General features: G+C 42.3%; 1 protein-coding gene across 3 annotated transcripts; it reads right to left on the bottom strand.

The window, feature by feature from the left end:
- Positions 1-283: 283 nt before the first annotated feature.
- Positions 284-15,819, bottom strand: CMC2 (C-X9-C motif containing 2). 3 transcript variants are annotated; one of them, XM_029925589.1, is made up of 5 exons: positions 15,620-15,819; positions 10,066-10,104; positions 8,337-8,452; positions 3,811-3,882; positions 284-392 (listed from the first exon to the last, which is right to left on the bottom strand). In XM_029925589.1, exons 3-5 carry the CDS (start codon positions 8,415-8,417, stop codon positions 306-308), a joined length of 240 nt encoding a protein of 79 aa, XP_029781449.1. In that variant the 5' UTR covers positions 8,418-8,452; positions 10,066-10,104; positions 15,620-15,819; the 3' UTR covers positions 284-305. The 3 variants fall into 3 exon arrangements, with proteins under 3 accessions (XP_029781449.1, XP_029781448.1, XP_029781450.1); XM_029925588.1 differs by lacking the exon at positions 10,066-10,104 and having other exon boundaries at positions 15,620-15,818; XM_029925590.1 differs by lacking the exons at positions 10,066-10,104; positions 15,620-15,819 and adding an exon at positions 8,560-8,650.
- Positions 15,820-16,003: the final 184 nt, after the last annotated feature.

Here is a 16,003-nt window from a genome sequence, read left to right as displayed (position 1 = left end):
GTGAGCAGTCAGAACACACACAACACTATGTCGGCTGTCTTCTATGGACACGCTTCGTGGCGCCTGCAACAATGGTAATAGTCCCGTCACAGACCACCATAAGAAGTACAACAGTGATTATAAAGCTGGAAGTATTGTAAGATTTATCAAAATGGGATACAGACACACGAGGTGAGAAATGCTCCTGAAAAAATGGCACCGAAAGGCTCGCTCGACGCAAGGCCACAAACCTTCGATTTGAAAACCATGCGTCACCTGCGCAGCTCAATAAAACGAAGCACGATAAAACAAGGTATGCCTGTCATTTATTTTTCAGATTCCTCTGCGGGATTAGAAAGTCTTTGTCTCATCGCATTGCCATGCTCCCTGCTCTTGGTCCTCTTTTCCATGTACTGGAAAATAAAAGGAAGGGGGGAGAGAAGAGACAGAGAGCAGATTACATTACCATGTACGTATCAGCGGAGTTAAATATTTTAAATTACCTGCAAAATAAATTGTTTTTGTTGATAAAATTCTTATTTTTTATTTCACTGACTCTGAAACAGCAAACACAGAACAGCACCTACATCCTAATAGGTGCGCAAATATTTACTAAATGAATTTCTTCCCAAAATACAAATTCAGGAAATATTTAAGATGAGCGAGTTTTGTCCCTGTTCTTTAGGAACTCACGCCTGTCGCATGCACCCAGCCTCTGCTTGAACGCGCAGAGTCGTGAGGGAGCTCGCTACCGTGAGGGGTGGCCCGTTTCGCTGCTGGACACGTCTGCTCGCTCCAAAGTGTTTTTTAGGAGGAACTAGTGTTTCCACCTAAATTCTCCTACTGCGCGCCGTTTCTTCTTGCCTGCCGTCATCTGGCAAATACCTGGTTAGAGATAACCCGCTCACCACCTCTTTTTTGGCTGGAACATTCCTGGCTTCCACAGAGGTTCACGGAACACGGCTTCTGCCTCCTAACAGCTCCCAAGCACCTTTTCTAAAGCGCTTTACTATCAATACCCCTTATAATAAATACCACAACCAGAAGCACATAGAGCGCTCCACAGGGTCCGTCAGATGTGGGCTACAGTGGACCTACTAGTTCTTAGCACCTGGACATCTCACCTCTGTGAATATTATCAAGAGTAGCTGGCTCTGGGCAACCACATTATCCCATCAGTTCACATGGAAACATTATGAACAGTCATCAAATGGATTCTCCCTAAATCCTATGTTTCTGTAATTAGTGGTATCTAAATGTAGTTTTCACCTAGAGGTTTTCAGCCTAGTACTCTGATCCGACCAGTAGGTTACGTAACAGGTAATACACAGCCCGGCACTTAAACAATGCCCGTGTTTAAAGCGGAGAAACTGAAATATAAGTGTTTTTATATGGATATTTGTACCGGCTTATATACACCAATACAGACATCATTTGAGAGGTGAATGAAGGGTCCCTATGGAAAAGGAAAAAAGAATAAAAGTAAATTCAAGATGGAAAAACTTAAGTATTATCAACAGTTAGACATCAAAATCTTTTAGGAGCCAGAGAAATGGGAAGAGGCCACAGAAATGAAATGGTGTAGAGGTTCAGGATCAGTACATCTTTGGGTCCTGTAACCTCAAACACAGGGAGCTGGCTAGATCATCTTTAAGAAGTTTTCTAGGTCTAACATTTTGATTGAAGAGTAATAACATAGCTTCTGGAATGACAGTTTTCAAACTTTTTTCCTTCCCCATCAAAGGGCCACTTCAAATTATAGTTGAAACACCAGGTCCCTTTAACCAAAATCATTCCTTTTATCTGTCATAAATTAATTTCCTTCTTAAGATTTTTTGGGGGAAAGGGCATTTCATTGCTGTACCAAGTTTTGGTTTTGGTTTGGTCTGGTTTTTAAGGCACTATTCTAGAACACGGAGAGATACCTACTCTGAGAGAAATATTTGTTATCTATCTTTAGTCATGCATGCTGGTCTGCCCCAGCAATCGGGCTGGGAGAGGGTTTTACGGGTAAATCTTCAGAATACCATGTAGGTGGCCCAAAAAGCAGGTTAAAGAGCAAATGATAGTCTGTGTTAAAATATACGTGAGATGCCCCCAAAGGGAGTTCAGGGGCCTCTGAATACAAGGGGCACAAAGATGAATGGAATGTTGTTCACAAAACTTCACTCAACAGTGTAGGTAGAATGGAAGGTCAGTTAACCCAAACCCAAACCCAAACCCAACTGAACAATTAAGAGGGACAAAAAGGATGCTGCCAATGTAATATGAGTGATTCTTTCAATAAAACGGGGCGGGGGGGGGGGCAGGAGGCAGTAACGCAGCGGCAGAGAGAGGCTAAGGGAAACTGGCCAGCTCTTCCTTCTGGTTAAAAGCTTCAAGGAATGAACTGCTCAAATGGCACATGAAGGAAATGGCAGAGGAGCACACGAGAGGCAATAAATGGTAAACCAGAAAGCATTAAAGGCAGAGAGGAAACCAATGAGTGCAGGTTCCGAGGACTGAAGCATGAAAGGACAGAAAAACATCTATAAGTCAGGTAATGAAGCAACGTAAAAACCACATAGAGGACTTGGAATATAAGTCCGGGAGAAAATCTAGAATTTATATGAAAACAAAGCAAGAAAAATATCTACAGCATCCTAGCAGTCACTAACAGCTCGGGACCACCTGGGGAGAAAATTTCATATAAAGATCTAATCACCAAACCAATGGCAAAAATTATTGAACTGTAAAAAGAAAAAAAAAGTCTAAATTTAGGGGGAAAGGTGATCTGACACAACAGAAAGCATGTGGGAAAAAACCACCGCACTAACTAACGTAGTGCAGGCTTCATTTCCCATAATCATATGAAAACAAAACAAAGCCCTAGATTCAGCTTTCATATAAACTAGCTTTACCCATGAAGAAAAGTCTTGAAAAATCAATTTAAAACACATACATGTACACGTTTGTGTAAAGAAAATTATCACCCTGAACTAAGAACTCCAGAAAGTTCTTCAAAATTAAAGACACTAGAAAGGGATTCCAGGAAGAGAAAAAACAAACAAAACCAAAAAAAAAAAAAAATCCCAAAAGCCTAAGATTGGAAAATACAAAAAACAAAGCATCAAATATCCTAACTAATACCTTTCAACATCAGGCAAATAGGAAGAAAAAGTCCAAAAATACAGAAAACACAAGACAACTGGAAGGCAGGATTTTAATAGTTATGGATGCATTTTGGATATAACAAAACTCATGTATGAAAAGAAATGGAATTAAATTTCTTTCCAAAGATTTCAAAAGCACTCTGCTATATGCCCAAGTCCACATCACGGCCTAAACCCAAGTTTGGGAAATGAGTCTTTTGGATCGAGTCAAACTAGATCCTTATGGCTTGTACAAGCCATGGTTAGAAAGAAATTCACAAGTTTAAGCCTGTGAGGAGACCAGGTCTAGGTCTCGCCAAGTTCTATGAGGAGACGGGCCGGAGAGCGTTAGTTACCTGCTACAGGTAATGGCATAAGTCTTTCTACTAAACTTCAACTTCCCAAACCTTGCAATTCATCTGAAAGAGTTACAATGATTACAGTAAGGAAGTTGTTTTCATTTGCATGCATGCAAAAAAAAAAAAAAACCCAAAAAAGAAAACTCAGCAATGTTCTAAAATCGTCCCCAGATGACACTTTCATGTCTCCTCTTGGTTTTAGGGGAGGATTTATGTCTAAAGTCAATTCTCTCTGTTCTACTAAAATTCGGAATAAAAATTAATAATGACAGTATTATAAAATATTGTTCAAAAATGTTGTTCTACTGTTCAACCATTTTCATCTATTAACACTTTCTTACCTCATTCTTCAAGCATTTTCTCATCTCCCGGTCAAGATCATTGCAATGACCAAAAAATTTCAGAATGCTGTGCTAAAAGGAAGAAAAGGAGTAAAATATTTCATCCCATAATGTGCTAAGGTCTCTGGCACACAGAATTTAAATACTTATTCCTACAGAAATGGGTTTGCTGTGTTACCCCCTTGTTAATAAGCAAATAGGTAAATCACAGGTATAAGGTACACAAATAAACGGACTTATCCTGACCATCCTAAAGGAGAGAGAAACGCTCTGTAGGTAGTAATGAAAAACAAAAAGACTTTCCCTAGATAAAAGGGAAGCCTATTAAACTGCCAAAACCTCACAATGACAGAGTGTCAACAATTCCATTTTCGAGTCCCGCTGTAAGGGCATGTTGAAGTCACAGCACAATCCATCACCTACTACAGGGGGTGCTGTCAAAGTGTACTGCGGCCATATTAACGTGACCGGTAACTTCCTTCAGTAGCAAACACTCTGTCCCACTGAAGAATTACCTAATAAATGCTGGGTGCCAACACTATTTTCTCATTGGCCTCCATTCAAAATGCCATCAAAATACATCAGAAACACATAACACTATTATTAAATGGCCTATATAGGCCACATAAATAAGCCACTAATCCACAGTATAAGAACATCTAGGTCTAAAGGCCAAAGTCTGCTTTCTTTGAAAAGCAGAAATAAAAAATCTCCTAGTGGTTTCAAGGCCTATAACGATGATCATGGCAAAAAAGTACGAATGCTCCAAAGCAGATTACGATGAGGTGAAGACCATGAATTTTAGCAGGGCTGTAATTAGTAGGTTTGCACGTCACAATCTTTAAGGGTGCCTAGGACAGCATGGCGATGGCCTTCAATGACACGCCATAAATGCTGAACTTGTAGCTATAATAAGAAGCACCTGTTCCTTTTCTAATTAAGGCTTTCGTAGACACCAGACAACACACGGCTCCTAAGCTGTGCCTCACGCTACTCCTTTCCTGTCTCGTCACCGCCTTGCGTGTCCCCTTCTGGTCCACGGTCAATGAACGGGTCAGTTTTCCTGGCAAGCATTTAAGGTAAACGGACGTCTCCTACAGGTTACCTAGTGACCTTTTCAGAGTAAGCAGTTCTTGTGTATTTTTCCTAACCTATTTCCCTGACCACAATGCATTTCCACACACCTTCTGGTGAAGTAGAAACAACGGAAAGGGTGAATGTTTAGAACGGAAGGCAGTACTTCATGGCTTAGTTCGCAGTGATTCCTATCATCCCTTACACATACGTCTTATTTCTTAAATCCAAGACAAACGCTAATTTTGTTTGCTTTCACCCCAAAGAAATACACTCTTGTGACGTTATGTGACAAACAAACCGGCTGGAAGCGGTAAAAAGGAAAGTCTGTGGACTGTAGTTCTCTTGCACGCACATGGCCTAAGCCTCCATTTGTCTGTTTCCAGAAACCCGAACTGACTGGGCCAGTGACTGGATAGATGGACCAGTCAATCGACACCTCGAAGACCAGCACGAGGGATCCAGCCGCGAGGAAGGTGGGCCCGGGCCCCGCTCTCACAGACCGCGGCCACAGGGGCTGCCCTGAAGCAGTTTTCTCCAAGGGCAGCCCAGGGGCACCGAGAGTCCCCAGGAGCTCTCCTGGGGGTGCAGAAGGTAAGACCTTACTTGTTTTGCTTGTTGTCATTCTCTCACAAGGCTATGGTCGAATTTTCCAGGGGCTGCACAGAGGACAACATCACCAAAGACTGGACAGGAGGCAGACAGGAGACCCAGCTGTATTCTATTAAGTCAGATACTAAAGACAGTTCCAAAAATGCAAAAACAATGTCATTCTTCTTCTTTTTTTTTGGTAATGTTTATTTATTTCTAAGAGAGAGAGAGAGAGAAAGTGCACGCGCGTGCGCGCGCACACACACACACACACACACACACACACACAAGCAGGAGAGGAGCATGGGAGGTTAGGGGGGAGGACACTGGATCCGAAGCAGGCTCTGCACTGACAGCAAGAGGGCCCAACGCCAGGCTCAAATCCACGTACTGTGAGATCATGACCTGAGCTGAAGTCAGAGGCTTAACTGACTGAGCCACCCCACCCAGGCGTCCCAAAAGCAATGTCATCCTTTTGACTCTGTCTTTTGTTTCGGAAAATAAGATCTTTTTTATGAAAACTTACTATGTTAAAATGTACTGTGTTTATTATTGTATTTTTATATATTTACTTTTTTTTTAGTTTCTCAGTTTTAATTTCTAATTCAGTAAATATCGGTAGCTAGAGTCCACATACACAAAAGCTATTTGGGGTCCTCAGTAATTTTTAGGAGTGTCTAGGAGTCCTAGTACCTTAAAGTGGGAAACGGACTACGTACGGTGTCACCAGAGAGCAGAGCAACGACACCAAGAGAATCTAGGCAAGAACGCTGGAAAGGAAGAGGAAATGAGAGCTTACAGAGAAGAAACCCTGGAGGAGGGTGAACCCCGGGGTGGCATGCGGGGAAGCGGAGGCGGCGGGCAGGGCTCCGAGACAAGCGAAGGACAAAGCCAGCACACGGCCTCCGAGGAGAGAAACGTGTGCTCACACAACTGCAGAAGAGAGTACTTGGAGCGAGGGGAAAGAAGAGTGCAGGACGGTGTGGAACCCCAGGCTAAGTAGGCGCCGGGTTCATGAAGGCCCTGGAACAACACGAAGGAAGAAACTGGGATTTTATGTTGCGGCAAAGGGAGCCAGTAGGGGGAAACGCTGATTAAACGTAGACTGAACAGTCACGCGACGCGGTGTGGACCGTGGGCGAGGGTAGAGAAGAGGGCGAACCGGTCAGGGGACCTGGTTGGTCCCACTAAGATAACTCTGGACTTAACTGGTGTTCGGAACAGACACATAAATCAGTGGAACACACTAGAAAGCCCAGAAATAGACCCAGTCATGTGTGGTCAGTTGATTTTTGACAAAGGCAGCAGGATAATTTAGGAGGGGAAGGATGGTGTCTACAAGAAACAGAACTGGAAGAAACAGGACCCAGACGGACAGGAAAACAAAGACTCCCACCTCACACCAGACACACACATTAACTTGAAATGGGCCACAAACCTAAATGTCAAAGCGAAAACCCTAAGACCTTCGGAAGAAAAAAAAAGGAGAAAATCTTTGTGACCAGGAAACATATAAAGATCCTTAGAATGCAAACAAAAACAAAAAACAAAACAAAAAGCCCTTACAAACAATAAAAGAAAAAAACTGGTAATCAGACTTCATCAAACTTAGAAACTCCAACTCCTCGTTGAAGCACAACCTTCAGAAAATGAAAAAGGATGCGAAAGAGAACATACTCACAATACGCTTGTCAGACAATATCTTGAATGTCAAATGAAAAAAAAATCCTTAAAACTCAGTAATAAAGCAAACAACCCAATTTTAAAACATGAGCAAAAGAAAAGAATAAGAATAATTAAATAAGTAAATTTAAAAAAAATAAAATATAGGCAAAAGACTATATGAATGGTCAAGAGGCACATGAAAAAATGCTCAAAATCAGTCATCAGGGAAATACACTCTAAAACCAAATGAGGTAATACTGCATAGCCATAAAATAACATTAAAAAGACTTACAATATCAATTCTGGATCTACACGTGTGCTCAAAGGACTTTGCCTAAAGTATATTGTCACCAACGTTCTTTGAACAAAAATATCTAACTTCACAGATCACAGGTAGTACTTACTACCTGTTAGTCTTTACGTTTTACTCGTTTAAATGATACATACTAATTTTATAATTTTATATATCTATAGTTTATGAACATCATGAAGAAAACACATCATGCAAAGTTAAGGAAAAACACAAATGCTCCTTATAACTGTCTCATGCATCAATTATATGAAAAAAGCTTCATATGTGACACGTGTAAAGATATCAGCTTAACTGAATGCATTCCAAAAATGCGTTTCCTTTCTATTTTGGTTTCAACCATGGGATTTTACTTTCATTCCACTAACAAGTAAGTAAACTGTCAAATTAGGTTTACTATTAGCTAGCATCTAATATTTAAAAACATCTAACTATTTTTTTATCTCTGGGTTATGGGCCTAGCACGCTTCCGCTGCGCCACTCTGCTCGGCCTAACTATTTTTTTAAAAAGGTTTCAATCTCCTTTAAACACAGAATGGTAGAACATCAAGGAAAATCTTAGAAAATTCTTAAAATAATTACATTATGATCAGAAGAGTCCGTTTAACATAATTGTTCTAACATCCTGTAATTTAAAAAAAGGAAAGTATTTGATTGAAAGAACATGGGTTACATATCATTTCAAAAGTTCCCTAACACACTACCATGCTTCATTTTTATTAAAGGAAACAGTATCTGAAAAATCACAAGCATCAATTACTGATCTGTAGTAAGCTAAGATCCACTGTATTATCACTCCCTTCCATCAGCAGAGGTAACATTTCACATCACGGTGTTGTACCTAAGTTTCATTTTTGCTTCATGGTCGTTTTCACTGAACTCTTACATTTTTGTGACATTCCTTAAGCAAGTTAATCAAGACGTTGCATTCTTCAGTGTGCAAGTGTGGAGATAAGTCAGGATGCATCTTTAGGAGGAGGTGACGGAGCACAGCAGAGCAACCTGTGGATACAAGAGTGTCTTGAATATGTGTGACTGCACTTGTCAGGGCGACCCAAAACGATTTCAGTCAAAACCTGCAGTGAGCTTGATCAGAAACAAACGCTGACCTTCGGCAAATTACTGAACTTGAGCCTCAGCTTCCTTCTCCAGCAACTGCACAGATTTAACAAGTTATCAGGTGTTCAGAGAAGCTGCAGGTTCAGAGAAAAGCAGGACTTCTCAGGAGGCCCAGCTCTGGAAAGAAGGCCTCCGGGAGAAAGAGCCAGCCTCAATTCATAAGCCTGATTTCAATTATTTTCCCCACATTCCTGAAATTCATGACAACTCATTTTCTGCGGATGAAATTCTACAAAATAAGAGAATTGGTTTATTAATCCTTTTAAAATGTATATTCCTCTAAGAGGGTTAAAGCCCCATCAGTCTCACATTAGTGAGAATTTAGAGGGACTGTTTTCTTCCTAACATCTAGCTGAGAAAATGTAACTGAACAATGAAGAGACACCAAAAGCAGATGTGAAAAAATTTTTTCAGGTTAGCAGATCTGTCCATGAAATTCAATTATTACAATGAAAGCAAGATGCTGAAATCCCAGGAATTAAATTTAATTGGTTCATTCACAAGTAGAAATTTAATAGCCAAGGTCAAAGGAAAAGCGTTATTTTGAAGGGTCTGCTACAGTTAGGTAGCACTATTTGCCCACTCTTTTTTTTAACCTATTCTTTTTAACTTGGAAAAGATTACCAAAAGAAAGAACTCATTATTGCTTTAATCTTTTAAAAGTTTCAAGAAAGAAAACATAAAATAATGACCAAAGAGTTCTAAGGTCAAAAGCACAATTCATAAAAGAAAAAATTGGTAAACTCTTACCAAACTTAAAACTTTCTCACTTCAAAAATATACCATTAAGAAAATGAGAAGACACAGGGATGGAAAGTACAGCACAGGGAATGTGGTCAATAAATATTGTAATGCACTTCTCGCGGTGAGCATTTCATAATGTATATGATAAAAAAAGAAAGAAAAAGATGAGCCGCACTTTGGGTGATAATGACATGTCAATGTAGGTTCATTTGTAGAAACATAACTCTAGAGGGGAAGGCTCATCATGGGGGGAGCTGTGCCTGTGTGGGGCAGGGAGCACATGGGGTCTCTCTGTACTTTCTGCTCAATGTTGCTGTGAACCTAAAACTGCTCTAAAAAAATAAATACCCTACAAGCTAGAGCCTAGGGGAAAATAGTTGCAAATCCGGTTTGAAAAAGGACTTGCTACCTAAAGCATCGAAAGCTTCCAAACCAACCCAACATTTAAAATGGACCCCCCAAAATGGGCAAAAGATCTGAATAAATGCTTCAAGGGAGTGGTACAAGAATGGTTAATTAAGCACATGAAAAAACGCTGAACACCATTAGTCACAAGGAATTCAAACTAAAGCCACAGTGAGATACCAGTACATTTCCACCTGAACAGCTGTAATCAAAAAGTCAGACAACATCGAGCAGTGGTTAGGATGCAGAGAAAACACATCTCGTGCACCGCTAATGAAAATGTAAAATAGGACACACTTAGGAAAACAATTTGGCAGTGTCTTAAGGAGTTTAAAGCACACACTTACCAAATGTCCCCCGACCACGGAAACTGCACTCGTAGGAATCTACCCAAAAGAAATGAAAACATATAACCACACAAAGACATGTACATTAATGTTGACAGCATTATTCGTTATAGCCAATACTGGAAACAACCCAAATGTCCTAAATAACCTGGTAACTGGGTAAATAAATGTGGTATGTCTAGACAATGGAATACTATTTAGCAATTAAAGGAATGCAGGGACCCAGGCACCCACATGGATGGACCTCAGAGCACTAAGCTGAAGGAAAGAAGCCAGATTCCAAAGACTGTAGTGCAGGATTCCATTTACATGCAACGTGCAGAAAAGGCAAATGGTAGAGGAAAAAAAGCAGATGCACTGCCTACACCTGAAAGTGAGAGCGAGTATTATTTGCCATTGGGCACAAAGGAATACATCTGCAGGACAAGAAAGTGTTTTAAAACGGGATTGTGGTAATGGTCGCACAATAGCAGGGTACTGAAAACACTGAACTCGGGATAGGTGAATTTTATGCAATGTTAATTACAGCTTAACAGAGCTAATACAAAAACGTTGGAGAAATTCAAACTGCCTATCTACTTTCCACTCAACAAGTCCTTAACAATGTCTAAACAAAGAATTCCAGAGCATTGCCGTATCCTTAATATTTCAGAATTGAACTTCTAAAAAGACCAGCGGATCGCTGTTGCAGAGTGACTAAGGAACGCGCATGCGCACACACATGACGCACACCACAGCTCAAGGTCCCAAGCCAGCCTGCGGCGCCCAACTGAGTACTTGAGTATCTGAAACGGAAACTGCAAATGCAGCCAATTCCAAGTTTTGTTTTCCTGCCTCTGACTACAAAGTCTTCTTAATGACATCATCTTTTTGCTCATGGAAATGAGGTCTCATACAGTCTAGCAATTTAAGTCATAGACTGTACCATTTAGTCACCTAGAAAATGTCTTTTTATTTTCTAAATTTACTTGACAAAATATTTTTCCCCATTTCTATCAGCCAGTTCTCAAATTTGTGTTTTACTATTGGGAAAACAAGCTTATAATGTACTGAAATGACCTCTTTGATTGGCCAATTAAATACTTTAGAAGACACTTGGCTGCCGAGATAAATACACGCACATTGTATAGAAGTATAAATGCATACGTATCATGTTGTACCGTTCTCCTCCCTCCATTACAAAAGTTTATGCCGCTGTCGACCCAGCCAGGGTACCAATAAGATAAATTCCTTTCTACTTACTTATCCTATGTAACTACGTCAAAGAAGAAAACCGTTTCATATAGTTTCCTTTTCCTATTCTTCTTGGTTAAAAAAAAATAATAACTAAGCTACCACTTCTTACCCTGCAGCGCTAAATCCTGACCTAATCCCTTGTCTAACGAATTCCTTGCTTTACCAGTCATCCTCCACTTTCGTCCACTCTGTCTTTCCAGTGAGCTACCCTCTTCCTTCCCTCTGTCCACCCTGTACCCATGCCCCCTTCCAGCCCCCGGCTGGCTTCGCCTCCCCTTGGCGCGCACACAGCTGCACGGTCGCACTCTTCGGTGAGCCGCACCAAGCACAGCTATAAAACGATGCCACCGCGCCTACAACGCTCAGTGTGAGCGCTGACAGCTTCCAGCAGTCATCTTTAAAAACCTATTCTGGGGGCGCCTGGGGGGCTCAGTCGGTTGAGCGTCAGACTTCGGCTCAGGTCATCATCTCGATGTTCGCAGATCTGAGCCCCGTGTCAGGGGCTGGGAGCCTGGAGCTTGCTTTGGATTGTGTGTTTTCCTCTCACTCTGCCCTTCCTTCCCCCATTTGTGCTCTCGCACATGCTCTCTCCCTCTCAAAAACAAACATTTAAAAAAATAAGAAATAAAAGCCTATTCTAATTAACATTACTATAACTCAAAGTAATTTGTGAACTGAAGAAAACTCAATGTATATTCCAGATTCATTTAAAATTCCTTCGAAGCCATGAATATATCTACATGATTAGTGTAGAAAAAATTTTTTGGACCGCTTACCACACACTAGGCACAAGTCTAGTTATTTACAATAACTGTAAATTCAGAGAAACCAGAAGAAATTGCCTTTTTGTACTTCAAGTATGAATAACTCACATTTTCATATCAAAAATAAGTCCCAGGTCCCACAGTGAGTGGCAGAGTGACTACGCAATGCAATCTCTAACCAGGACAAATGATTCCCATGTTCAAAAGAGAAAACTTCCCAGCAGTTTGCGGATGAAATACATTCAGATGGAAAAAACCATCTCCCAAAGAGCCTCTGGTTGGCTACAAGTTCAACAGGCACTAATTGTAGGTTCCAAAGAAGTCAATGTAACATTATCCTGCAGTCCTAGAAACAGAAGGTCTGTCTACCTCAAGGAAAAGAACAATACTGTATTGGTCCAGACACATGTGAATACTGACAATGTGAATATTCCTGGAGAGAGTGCTCAGGATTAACAAGGCTTTGACTCTCCTCTTAAACTCTTCTTCTCAGAAAGCCGTGACTGAAAGCGGGAATATTTACCATTTAGGGAAGCCCCCATCAGAGCAGACGGATACAAGGAACAACCTGGTTAAGCAGGAGAAACGCTGGGTCTGACAGCAAACGCTGTGGACTTATCTGTCATAAGTTATAACACTTTGGTTACTTAATCTGACCTAAATCTTTTCCATAAGATGGAATTAGCTCTTGGCCTATATCTCTGAGTGGTCATAAGGTTTAAAATAACATATGTTGGTATATGTGAAGCAGTAAGCAGCGAGTGTGACATATGCCAAGTATTTGTATATCTGAAACGCTCATCACGTGATAGGAAAGACTGAACTGAATTTGCAGTGGTGTTTCTGAGGACAGGCCTGTTAACAAAGGCAGATGTCACCTTCCTGGAACTGTCCAACATGCTATGGGAAGTTGTGGGTGATCTGTCTTCAAGCACCCCAACGAGACTGGCTAGGTAAGTTAAGGGTGTCACAGAGTGTATTTCTGCAGTGCATTCTTCAGTTTCTTCTCAAATCTAAGTTCACAATTAAATGATTTTAACCTACTTCCAGAAATGAAATTTACAATGGATAAAAACTTGTCACCGCTAGGAATGCACAAAAGAATTTCAAAAGGGTAAATGCCAAAATCATTGTGAGCGTCAGCAGCACTGATGAAACAAAGGGGAAGGGAGCATCCATTTGAGACAAGACTTGGAGTGACTGCTTGCAGTGAGAAAGAAGAATAAATTCCATTCAAACTGTTACGATTTATACACAAAACTTGAGTCCCACCTTTACACTGGCATTTAGAAAACACCAGAAGGTTAACCTGTCACAGTTATAGTGCTTGCCTACCCAACCCCACCCGCTGCCTTAAGCATGCACACGTGTATCCTAAAACAGACACTGAAACTCTTAAAAATTTTCAGCCGTGACAACTGGGTGATTGGCCTCTGCAAAGCAGTTGTAACTTTTACTTGGGGTAAGCCGGGAAGATAGAGCGGTGTGGCACTCTCACCAAAGACGTAAAGATTTCAGTCTTATTTTATTCACTCGTTCATCTGATTCTACCAAGACTGGGGAAAAACTTTCCTAAGGAGTATTCCATGATAGACAGATTTCAACCACCAGGTGGCACAGTTTTTAAAAAATAAGCCAAGAAGGAAGCAATATATGCATGACCTCTAGTCAAGAAAAAGGAGTAAAGATTTTAACAACTCTTCGGCAAATCTATAATCACGAGGAGGAAAGCCCCTATTTTAGTGCCACGTGTATTTTCTTTCAAAAGATTTGGCTGTTTTGTAGCTGCACCAGAAAGAAATTTACATTGTCATTTTAAAACAAAAAAAAAACAAAAAACAGGGGTGCCTGGGTGGCTCAGTCGGTTGAGCATCAGGTCATGAGCTCGCCTTTCATGAGTTTGAGCCCCACGTCAGCCTCTGTGCTGTTAGCTTAGAGCCTGGAGCCTGCTTCGGTTTCTGTGTCTCCTTCCCTCTCTGCCCCTTTCTGCTCTGTCTCTCTCTCTCTCTCTTAAAAATAAATAAAAAATTTAAATAATAATAATAATAATAATAATAATAATAAAAAACATAAAACAAAAAACAAATGCAGAAAAGTCCCGTATTCAGAGTTTGAAGTATCTGTTCTCTAGGAAAAACTGTAAACTTAATAAATACTAATGCTTTCTGAAACGTGTTTTGTAAGGCCTACTTTTCAGAAAGCACTGGAATTAGTTAAATGAGTATTTCTCCAACTATTTCAAACTACGCACCATCTTGAGCAGATGTAGCAGACACAGCAGGGAACCTCCTACCCTATACTGTCTTCTACTTATCACAGTTGCACACAGACCAAATCTGACAACTCCTATTGAGTGACTACTGCTCCCAAATACAGCCCATGGCCCGCTGCTACCGAGAGGAACCCTGGGCGGCCTGGGAAAAACATCCCCAGGGCTCTTAAGTGCCACCACAGTTTCTGGAAGGAATGGAAACGGCAGCTTTCCCTGAACTGGCACTCATCAGCACTCAGCAGGCGCTCGGCGATCTGCCAAATCACCTGCATTTCAGAGGAAAAAAAAATCCGTCCATATACCTCAAAGAACGCACAGGCTAGTGAGGTAATGTTCTTGTAAATGCACACAGTAAATGCCCAATAAATGCTTGCCAAATGTTGAATCCAGGATTATTACAGAACTGAGAATGGGTTCACACCTCAACATAATTAACCAAAAAAAGGATGAGTGAAGCTCACTTTAAATAACCTAAACACGTACAGGAAAGGAGATACAAGGGTGTCACAAGATAATTCCATTGCCATGGCCAACTTCTTTTATGCATTTAAGATTATTTAAATGAAGGTTTTCAGAACGCGAGTTTATTTAAGACTCTCCATTAAGCACCTACTGTGAACCTACAAGCACGGTAACTTTTAGGCCCAATAAAAGGGACCTATCTGAACGACTACCTTCCTTGATCTACTTGAATTCTCGCTTCGCAAGACAGACTGCTGACAACTTTCACCGCAGCTGAGATACGCAGCTACATGCAAATTCTAAATCCTAGATGGTAACAATAATCATCGCACAATTCATTGAGAGCTCACCGCTCACAGTGTCAAACGCTGTGACCATCGATGCGATGGGGTGTACCCATTTTACAGGCGTGGAAGCCGAGGCTCAAGGAGGGGAGGACCCCCTCCCACCAGGTCACTAGGCTCGCGAGCGGCGAGACAGATTGCAGCAAAGACTGAAAGGTCTAGACCAAAGCATGTTCTAAACTACCAGCGCGTCCTCAGCAACTGCGTGCGGGCGGAGCGCCCGGGACGCACCTCCAGCTCCAGCGGCAAAGCCCCCGCGCGGCGGTCCGCCTCGGAGCAGGGGGAGTCACGGCCGCCCTGAGGATCAGGGACCGGACCTCCCAGGTCCCAACCTCCGACTGCGGCAAGCCGGGACACGGCGGGGCGCGCGCGAGCGGGGCACGAGCGGAGGGGCAGGGAGGTGTCCCGCGGCCTCCCCGGACACCGCGGCCAAGAAGACAGCGCTCCTCGGAAGGCCCGGGACTCCCGAGACTCACCCAACTCGTGTCCACACAGGGAGGGCTGAAACGACAGTCACCGGCGAAGACTCTCCATCCAAAGGCCAGCGGCCCGGGCGCTGGAGCCGGAGCAGCTCCCGGTGGCGAAGTCACCCACGCCTCTACAGCTGACCCCGCTCGCCTGGGCCAGCCCTCTTTGCTCCCGGCCTCCGAGGCGCATGCGCCACCCGACCCGGACGGGCCCATTTGCGGGCGCCGGGAGGAGGGAGAGCGAGTGCACGGGGGCACGACAGGGCCTGAAAACAGCAAACCGAACCAACAAGCCAGATTTAGCGGCTGAGGCCAACTGCACGTAACTAATGGTCTCTACTGACAAGAGGGATGCAGGGACTTGGCGAGGTTCACTTGGGCCGCTCCTCGGCG

The sequence above is a fragment of the Suricata suricatta genome, chromosome 16 (assembly GCF_006229205.1).
Source record: "Suricata suricatta isolate VVHF042 chromosome 16, meerkat_22Aug2017_6uvM2_HiC, whole genome shotgun sequence".
NCBI classification, from domain to species: Eukaryota; Metazoa; Chordata; class Mammalia; order Carnivora; family Herpestidae; genus Suricata; species Suricata suricatta.
This window is presented reverse-complemented; position numbering and strand designations above follow the sequence as displayed.

Bases quoted from the DNA above. Each gene is read 5' to 3' on its own strand.
- CMC2 (XM_029925589.1), bottom strand. From the start codon at position 8,417: ATGCATCCTGACTTATCTCCACACTTGCACACTGAAGAATGCAACGTC. The intron at 3,883-8,336 runs GTAAGAGTTCAG...TCTTCCTTTTAG, and splicing joins TTAAGGAATGTCACAAAAAT to CACAGCATTCTGAAATTTTT. The intron at 393-3,810 runs GTAAGAAAGTGT...TTTATTTTCCAG, and splicing joins GAAAATGCTTGAAGAATGAG to TACATGGAAAAGAGGACCAA.